General features: G+C 39.5%; 1 protein-coding gene across 1 annotated transcript; it reads left to right on the top strand.

Annotated features, from left to right (window-relative positions):
* On the top strand, positions 1–8,253 carry arl6ip1 (ARL6 interacting reticulophagy regulator 1). Its single transcript, XM_023401126.2, has 6 exons — positions 1–160; positions 1,189–1,322; positions 1,916–2,035; positions 3,497–3,614; positions 4,112–4,196; positions 7,199–8,253. Exons 1-6 carry the CDS (start codon positions 125–127, stop codon positions 7,315–7,317), a joined length of 612 nt encoding a protein of 203 aa, XP_023256894.1. The 5' UTR covers positions 1–124; the 3' UTR covers positions 7,318–8,253.
* The last annotated feature ends 1,526 nt before the right edge of the window (positions 8,254–9,779 follow it).

The raw sequence follows: 9,779 nt of genomic DNA, 5'->3' as shown, positions 1-9,779 counted from the left end.
CGTTAGTGACGCTGAAGCCAGGGGAGGAAGCGTGTGTGCCGCTGCTGCTCTGCGGGGTCGTTTCTCTACAAAATACGTAAAAATTCACGATTAAAAAATTCCGATCGACGCTGGTTCAGTAACAATGACTGAAATCGACAACAAAAGCGCAAATATGCTGGTGAGTACTACCCAGATTTTATGTAGTGAATTTAAAGGTCTCAGTGAGTTGTGGGTGTGTTTGCAATACTAACGTTAGCATAAGCTGCTGGTGCTAATCCGGTGGCGTTCAAGCAGCAGAGGATGCCATTTTTAAAAAATAAGATTTGCTCAGTTAAAGTAAATTTTGAACCACCAAGTAGCGAGCCGCCTCACCAGCGATTTAGTTTTGTTATTTAAGCGCTTATCCGACCAGTGACGTGACAGAAGCTAACGGCAGCTAGCCTGTTAGCTAGCCAGTTTAATACGCTTTACCCAGTTAGCTTGAGCAGATACGTTTCCCTAGCCTGTTAACGTGCGATAACGATAACTGCTTCAGTTAGTAGCCTATCTGAGCTTAAAAGCCTGAAATCGAGTTGTGATATTTTCACTTGATATAGCTTGATGATATACGTAGTTAGCGCTAATCATTTCGTCTCTTGGGTGGATATACTGCACAGTCATGTCATTGATGGAACATACCGTTACCGATGGCTTGCGTATGGTCAAAGGAACACACCCAAGAGGAAGACTTAACACATGAATTAATTGTCAATTTTAAATTTAAGAATACATTACAAACAAAACCAGCTAGTTTCCACAAACGCTGATGACCGAAAAAAATCACCACTGGTCGAAACCTATCAATATTAAAATATCTTCAAGGTTGAGAATTTAATTAAGTTGAGACTTTAAATGTGTAGACTGCACTCATACCATGGAAGACAATTTTAAAAATGGTGCTATGAATTACAGGTATGAGTGTAGGAATACACATCCTTAATAATCCAGGTTAACTAGACTGGATATAGTAATGTCACACTGACGCCCAAATTGCATAGATGTGAAATTTATCCCAGGAGAAACTCCTGTCCTTGACATTTGAAGAGATCCCTGTTGGTCACTCAGGAATTATGCTGATATTGTAGAAATTTGTTGCTCAGCTTCAACATCAGTAATGTGGTTATTAGTCCATAATGTAATGTATAATGTGTTAAATTCTGTGCCCAGGCTCAGGAAACGGCCCAGCTGGAGGAGCAGCTGCAGGGCTGGGGTGAAGTGATCCTAGCTGGGGATCGCGTCCTGCGCTGGGAGAAGCCATGGTTCCCTGGGGCCCTGATGGGCGCTACTACCGTGCTCTTCCTGTGAGTCCATTTTACTGCATGCTGTGTCACAGGGATACACACAGCTGGGCACATAGTTGGCATAGCGCACATTTCCTTCCTCTCAGCAGTGAAACATTGCTGTAACAAGACAAAGACAAGGAATCTCTACACTAACTGAGCTACTTAATACTGGTTTTAAATGTAGGTGGAAGTGCTCTGGTCCAATGGTCATGTTAAACTTTCCCACATTGTTGAAGCACAAAACCAGAGGAAGGAAACTGTAGATTATACAAGATCAGATTTTGATAAAGGACCTTTGGTTACAACATTCTTTAGTTTGTCATAGTAATTAAGGAAAAAGATTTAAGGTGAAGAATCCAGACTAGAACAGTAAGACTGTTTTCTGCTAAAGTACTAGATGGTTTTTAAAATTACAGCTCCAGCATTCATGTGCAGTGGTCTTTCAGTCTCAACAAGCAGCTATTTAAAAACCACTGTAATATAATGGAAGTGAACAACAGACTTGTCTCTACATTTATGCATACATGATACAAAATGCCCTTCTTCAGTTAGAGCAGTTGGAGTGAAACAGGTTTATAACCATGACTAACTGATTTGTCGTCCTCCTCCAGGCTGATTTACTACCTGGACCCATCAGTGCTGACTGGGCTCTCCTGTTCTGTCATGTTGCTCTGCCTGGCTGACTACCTGGTGCCCACCCTTGCACCCAGAGTCTTTGGATCCAATAAGTGGTGAGAGAATGAAAGTCATACTTGTGGTGGTGGGTGGGGGTTAAAATGTATTTTCCATTAGACCATAAAGTCAAGTTTATTTCAATCTATAAAAATATGTTTTTTCTGTTTTGCTAGTCATGGAATCATGGGAGTTCTGTCTTCAGTGAAGACTTCTTTTTGCTGTACCTAATATGACAGCCTGAAAGCTGTCACCTGAAACCAGTCCTATAGGGTGTCCAACCACCTCATGGAGCTTTGACATTATACAGTGCTTACAACAGCCCCTAGACTCAGCTGTGTGTGTTTGATGGTGAGAACCAGACACCCAGGACAGGATAGAGTAACAGGCTGCAGTTGGCAGTGTGTTGGACGTCTGTTCCCCGCCAGACACCTTCGGCCTCTCAATATATAACCCTGCATCAGCAGAGCATGGCCTGCACCCCTTTGCACTGCTGCACATTCCACAGACATGCAGGGTCTGTTCAGCAGGAAGCAGCAGTGACTGTTATTAGATAAATGGTGAAGTGAGAGGTTTTGTGTTCTTGCATGTTACACTTAACATCTAATGGTGTCAGAGTACATTAGCACTAACCTTCTGACAGGGTTTAGTTAAGTGAGGAAATGAGGCAGGCAGCTTAATATTTGTTAGATACAGTTATTGAAAATGTAGCTATTGATCTGCAGAGTCTGAAGATTGTTTGAGATTATACTATGCTAAGTCTCCTGCAGAGTGGGCCAGATATAGCTGGAGTGTCTGTGTGCTTCAGTTAAATGGAGCTATCAGTCTGGTCACAGCTATCGTTTGGCTTGCTGACAACAAGGACTGAAATAGGGAACGATGGCTAAGCATAAAATGAAGGCCACTTTTCCCAGCTGCCCCGCTTCCCTCCTCTTGTCAAGCCCTTCTTTCACCCCTGCAAGTGTCTTATCCCTTCAGTGTTTTTTTTTTATTTTTTATTTATTTTTTTGGACCATTCATACCTGGCTAGTTGTCAGGGGGATGTAACAGAAAGCTACAGCTCAATCAGGGTTTCATCTGTGGTTCTTTAATTAGAAATTTTCACTTATCATTTCAGCACTAATAGAGGTTACATATGATGAATAATCTGATGAAATATGGGGATTTCTTTTTCTTTGTTCAAACTGGGAAATAGGTTGATGCAGCAACACTACTGCTACAGTCATGGAGCTCTGAAGTTGTTGCAAATATCTCCCACATGTAGTCTGTTCTCAGGTTAAAAAAAAAAACAGCTGACAAAAAAAAAGAAGAGCTGTTGACAAGTGGGGATAGCTGTCTTGATGTGACAAACCACAGTGAACTTGCGGGCTTCCTCTTGACGACAAGACAGTACTGTTTGTGACTATTTTGTCTCCAAACATCCTCCTGGCCTCTGCTTTAACTGACCACAAACTCTTCTGCCAAGCTCTTACAGTTTCTTTTTATTCACTCCCTTGTCCTCAACCTCTCCTCGTGTGCAGGACCACTGAGCAGCAGCAGCGTTTCCATGAGATTTGCGGTAACCTGGTGAAGACCCAGCGTCGGGTCGTGGGTTGGTGGAAGCGTCTCTGTGCCCTCAAGGAGGAGAAGCCCAAAATGGTACATTTAAAATCCCAATTATAACACATAAGATGACTGAATTAGCTGAGCATTACATACTGCAGGCATCAACCTGAGCTTGTATGCTGTGATGCACTGGCTGCAGCAGTGTAGTAAATGGACCCTTATCTGTTTATTACAATGGCGAGCTTTCTCTGTGCTCTAGATAAAAATATCCTCAGCTGATTTGGCTTTGCTGCTCCACTTAGCAGAGCTCAAACTGGGTTACAGGCTGTGCTAACCGGGTTTTTCACAGTGTGCTTTAACACTGTTATACGCTCTCTGTTAAACCACCTTCTTTAATTCAATGACAGCTTTGTTGGTTCCTTCAAAACAGCATATGCTCTGCTGAGGAAAATAACCTCTGTTGCAGTACATATGAAGAGTGGTTCCTTTAAACCCATTGATGCTCTGCATGCAGTCAGGATGCTAGTTTGTGTGTTTAGGAGCTGAACTGCTGTGGGTTGACAGTAATGTGACCTCCATGCTTTCTGCAGTACTTTGCCTCAGTGATCAGCAGCCTGCTGGCAGTGGCCTGGATTGGACAGCAGGTGCACAACCTGTTCCTCACCTACCTGATTGGTGAGTATTTTACAACTTGGAGTAATTGTGCCTTTTTTTTTTTTTTTTTTTTTTTTTTTTTTTTTTTTAACCTTATCTTCCTGCGTTAGTGGAGGACTCTGGGTTCCATGTCACTATTGTTACCAGCCATGAAAGTTATTCATTCTGTAACTTGTGTTAGCACTTGACTTTGCTAAACACAAAATGCACAAAGACACTATTGTAAGATGAAGATTTTTTTTACCAGCTTTTAGTCATTGCAGGCAAGCAGTGGAATGTAATGCTCCAAGACAGAAAATCTTACTGTCCTAAAATGGTTCTTGGGGTTAAACATTTCCCTGTAATATGTTAATCTTTTCACCCACCGGTCATTTTAAATAGGATAAAGTCTTTGACAGTCAAGGAGTTTTAGGTATTCATGCAAAATAGTTCTAAACTTCAGATCAAAATGGAGGAGTTCTGATATTTAATGGTCGGGTAATAATTTTCATTCACAAACTTCTATTGTGTGGTTTTGTACTTTAATGTTTGGGATTAATATGAGAAGTTAAATCCATTGATAAAATGGAGGAAATGCCTCTCGTTACACTCCTGCTGCTCTCACTGTAGTGAAGGTTTACCCTTTTAAATGTAGCTGCTGTGAACTACTGATGTGACGATAGTCACACATGACATGGCAGAAACAGGAAGTGATATGTTTGTCAGAAGTTGTTCTGCTTCAGTGTGTGAAGTTACTTACACATGCTGGATTCAGTGCTGCTGTTTTGCATTAATGTTGTAACTATTGAGAGAAAACTGCAGCACTGATGCTGTAGAGTGTCATCACATGAACTCTGCCCATTATGACCAGGCTTCCTGGTACTATGACTCAGAAGTACAGTGATAATGTGGATCAATACCTGGATCACTGAGACAGCATACAGTTACAGTGCCAGTAATAATAAGTTGGAGCTTTTCTTTTTTTTCATTATTAATGGCAGACAACTAGGAAGTTATTTATCCCTTCTGTCTGCAGAATGGAACCAAAACAAACGAGTGAATGTACAGTGAAACTTTAAATCTTTCAGCTCTACTGTGAATTTAAAATGAACAGGGGACACACTGTCGGCGTTACAGCAGCACAGTGGTGCCTCAGGGAAAGTGGTGGTTGGTGTGTGAGCCAGTCTGCCGCCTGTGTGGGAGCTAGTCATCAGTTATGTAAGCTGAGACATGACTATGAGTATTCATCTTATGGGGAAACCGTGGAGTAGAGATGACTCTGAAACAAAGTGTTCTGTATTTTAATCTGAAATTAAGTTGTTCTTCAGACTTATGTCAGCCACTATCTGCTTTTATGTTTCAAGGACTTCCACCTATTCCACCAATCCTATCAATAATTTGTGGATTTAAAAAATGCTGGCTGTTCACCACTAACCTTTACTTAAATGGGTATGTTAATGTAAACCTGTAACTGCATTTGAGTGAAGAACTTTCTGAGAGTCACGTTTCCTAAACTGTCGACTCTCTTGTTCCTCATCATGGTGTTGTAATGCAGAAAACATCATTTGATGAGACGTGAAGTAATGTTTATGTTGTTGCATCCATTATTTGTCAGTTGCCTAGCAGTGGTGTTCTCATGATAAACTCTTTAACACCAAGCAGATCAGCTTACTGTGTCAAAAACAAGAAGTTTCTTTTGAAAGCAGTAAGTTAGGTTTTCCACAGCTCATAGCTTTTCTAGGACTAATTAAAGGTAACAAGTGGAATTCATATCAGATGGTATAAGGACTTTTTTGTATTTGAGGTCGAGGTGTAGCTCTTGTTCCTGTTAAGTGGGATTTCCCTTACTGTGTTGCTTTTGAAAGGAAGTTTTGTTGCTTATTTTCCAAGTGGTCTAAGAAATCTGAAAATTCTCAGAAGTCCATGTGATGATTTTGAAAACTGTGCAAAGTGGAGATTGTACTGGTGGTCTTTTATGCCTCCACGCCGGCAAAAGTCAGGGCCGAAGGCATTATGTTTTCAGGTTGTCCGTCCGTCTCATTCTCGTGAATGCAATATCTCTGTAACGCCTTAAGGGAATTTGGCACAAATGTTCACTTGGACTCAAGGATCACAAAACACGTTTTTTGGCCATAATTAATTACGACACAATTTAACTGAAATGCCGATATGGATAAAATGAAGTGATGACATTTTATATCCAAATGGTCAAAGGTCAACTCCACTGTGACATCACAATGTCAACAACAAAAACACCCGTTATTCATTGCTGTGACTCAGGAAGGGGAGATTTTGTACTGCATAGTCAGGAGCATTTCTCACAGCCCTAACCCTCATAGTCTCACCTGTCAGGCTGTAACACAGAAAAAAAACAGGTCAGAAAATTGTATATTACATAAGCAGCATATTGCATAAGCACATATTTATATTCATAAAGACTTCAGCTATATTGTAACACATGCATGTCTTACAGAAGATGAGGTTTGGTAATTTACAAGTTGTTTGCTGACAGAAGTTACACTTATGTCTAGATACTGGGTTGATTTGCTTAGAGTGGCACCCCAGTGATTTTTAGTGTTGCATTTACAGAATTGAGGGATCAAAATGGGAACAACAGGGTGAGATGACCTGACTGTTAAGTCTCTGGTATGGGTCAAGCTCCAAAAGCTCTGAATCCTAAATTTTCCTTAAAGCAATTAGGCAGTATTGTTCAATCTGTAGGATAAGTTGTTTGTTTTTTTTTTTTTGTTTTTTTTAATTTCTTTCTTTCTTTTGTTTGGAAAGCTCCTCCTGATTCAATATTATTATTATTATTTTTTATTTTTTTTTATTTTTATTTTTTTTTTCCCCCAGTCTTAATATTGCACTTTACGATGAGTAAACCCTTTTAATCTCCCTGATAGGTGCTGTTTTTAAACCTTTTTAAATTTACTCTACTTCTAAAACTCATGGCTATATAGTTAGATCACATGATTAAAATTTTGTCACTCTAATCCACTGACGCCTTCACATTTGACATCACGTTTGTTTCGTCTCTCCCACAGTGAGCTTCCTGCTCCTGCTGCCCGGCCTGAACCAGCACGGCATCATCTCAAAGTATGCCGGCATGGCCAAGAGGGAGATCAACAAACTGCTCAAACAGAAGGAGAAGAAGAATGAGTAGATGAAAGTGTGGGGGCGAATAGGGGAGTCTCTGAAAGATGAACCGCACCACAAAATGGAAGGTGGAAGGAAGTTGTTTTAAGAAAGGATGGAGATCAAAAACAAAAGAGCCTCCTCGGTCTCTGCCACAGAGCAAGATACACATTTGTTTTTTTTGTTTTGTTTTTTTCTTCACACGTTGAATAAGTCTAATTTCTCCCCACCACTTGACATTTCATCATCACCCATTCGATTTTTTTTTTTTTTTTAATTTTATTGTTTTTATTTATCTGCCATGCATGCAGTCTCCACATGAAGGTTATGTGATATTGTCACTAAGTTCATACACAACACTGAAACATTCAGCAGCACGTGCACACAACCCTCCCTCCATCATGTACACCAAGTTAAAATCCTCCTTCTGTTTCTTAGTTTAAGTGTGCTACGTTTTAAGATGTCAGTAATGCTTTTAAGCCATTCCCTCTACTTAGACAAAGTGACTACTGAGCAGTTTTTGTAGCGTTACTGCATCATTATCAACCTCTCAGATTCCTCACAGTAAGGACTTTTGTGTTACATGAGAACAGGTCATGAAAATTTTTTTTTTTTTTTTTTTTTTGGCTTATTCTGCTTTGGTTGTATCGAAAAACGGCACTGAAAACAAAACTGGATTTTAAAGCAGAGCTCATCAGGAGTGAAACTGTTTCTAGTTCCAAGCCTACTGCTGTACCGCTGCTAGTTGGACTCTGTGGTCTATTAGCTCTTATATAAAAACCCTATGTGTTACGGCGTGGGGTGTCTCTGTGTAAATAGGCCTGTCCCTCACAATCTTTTTGTCTGTTATTTATATGTTCTTTCCTCTACAGTCTCCTTATTTCTGGTCTGTCTTTCAGCTCATGTCATTAATTGTCTTTACTGGAGATCTTTACGAAAATGAATAAAATTTGATTTAAATGAACTTCCACTGGCCTCCATGTATAGTTCCTTGGTTTGATTTAGATGCCGTTTAAAGCCTAACAAAGCAGATTTTTGTCTTGAAAGTGGTGGTAAAGGAAAGGTCACGGTCATGTTATTTAAAAGGCTTCATTTTTGGGAGCAATAAATGTTATGATAATCTGCACATTTAGGTTAGTGTGTTTCGGGTGTGTACAAGTAGAGCTCTTGACCTGGCTGATATCCTTAACTTGAAGTCCAAGTGCTGGAGACATACAACTTTTGATGACAATTTGACAGATTTCACCATTCAGCAAATACAATAAAGTCACTGTTACTTCAATAAATGGGATAAAACAAATTTCAGAAGCTCTTTGTCATCACAATCAATGAAGCATGTGAATCAGCTGGGAACTTGTCACTTTGATTTTTGATCAAGCTATAAAACGCATTGTAAAGGCTCATGTTAATTTGAGAACAAATTAAATAACATCTTAAAACCATGTGACATGGGTGCACACCAAACAAAAGATTAATAGCTCAAGTGTAATTTCATTAATGTAACTTGAATGAGCCACCGCCTTTTCTATTTACCAGTTGCATACTTTCTTGTGTTTGTCCACAGACTTGGTCAGGACCAGCATGTAATGCTTGAAGAAAACAATATGGATGAGATCCTCTGAGAGTAAATAGTATAATACTGACATATCAATATCTAATGTGATATAGCACTTAGTACATTGATAAACTGTATTTATGGCCAAACCAGCAAAATAAAACACCTCATTGCTCAAAGTTCTTCATCATAAACTCAGGTATAAACAATATTTCAATTGAATGTGGATGAATAAATGAATTACATTTCACACTAAAATGTTATACTATGATTGCCTGTCGGTTTGAGCAAGGCTAAGAAAAATATTTATTTCCTTTTCAAGAGTACTGAAAAATAACCACCGTCTTGTACATTGTGGCCTCCCTAAACCTTTTTATATTTCATTTGTTTTTATTTAAATGTTTTTTCATATTCTCTGGTTTATCTCTGGTCTCTTTTTCTCATACAAATGTTGCAGGCATGGTGAGGGACTCTCTCCTTGCAGGTTTGTTAAGAGTGATTTTAGAACAATCAGTGTTCACTGCCCTCCGGTGGTCACAGTCATGAACTGCTGCACTCTTTAAATTGGTGGCTAAAACAAAATCAGCCCAATCAATAAATTATCAATGTCAAACTCATTATTAGTGTGATTATTACACTTATTAGTGATTGATGTTCATTGTCTCGTAACAGTTTGCTTGGACAATCATTTCCAGTCATGCTAATTACTGTCATTACATCTTAAGTATTCTGTGTGTTAGCTAGTAATTTAAATGGAGTGAGCGTTGCAGTTCCTCACTGTGACTGTGATACTTTCAGATCAACACTTCTTTGTCTTTTATTTCAATATACAAAGCTATTGCTGAGACCTAAATAATTCAGGGGAAACTTGACCCATACATGGCGACCTTTGCAGCGATGGCAGGTGTCACCAGAAAAACAGAACCAACCCAAAT

Source organism: Seriola lalandi, unplaced genomic scaffold (assembly GCF_002814215.2).
Source record: "Seriola lalandi dorsalis isolate HSWRI2012SDOR001 ecotype SW California unplaced genomic scaffold, Sedor1 jcf7180002053464, whole genome shotgun sequence".
Lineage (NCBI taxonomy): Eukaryota > Metazoa > Chordata > Actinopteri > Carangiformes > Carangidae > Seriola > Seriola lalandi.
This window is presented reverse-complemented; position numbering and strand designations above follow the sequence as displayed.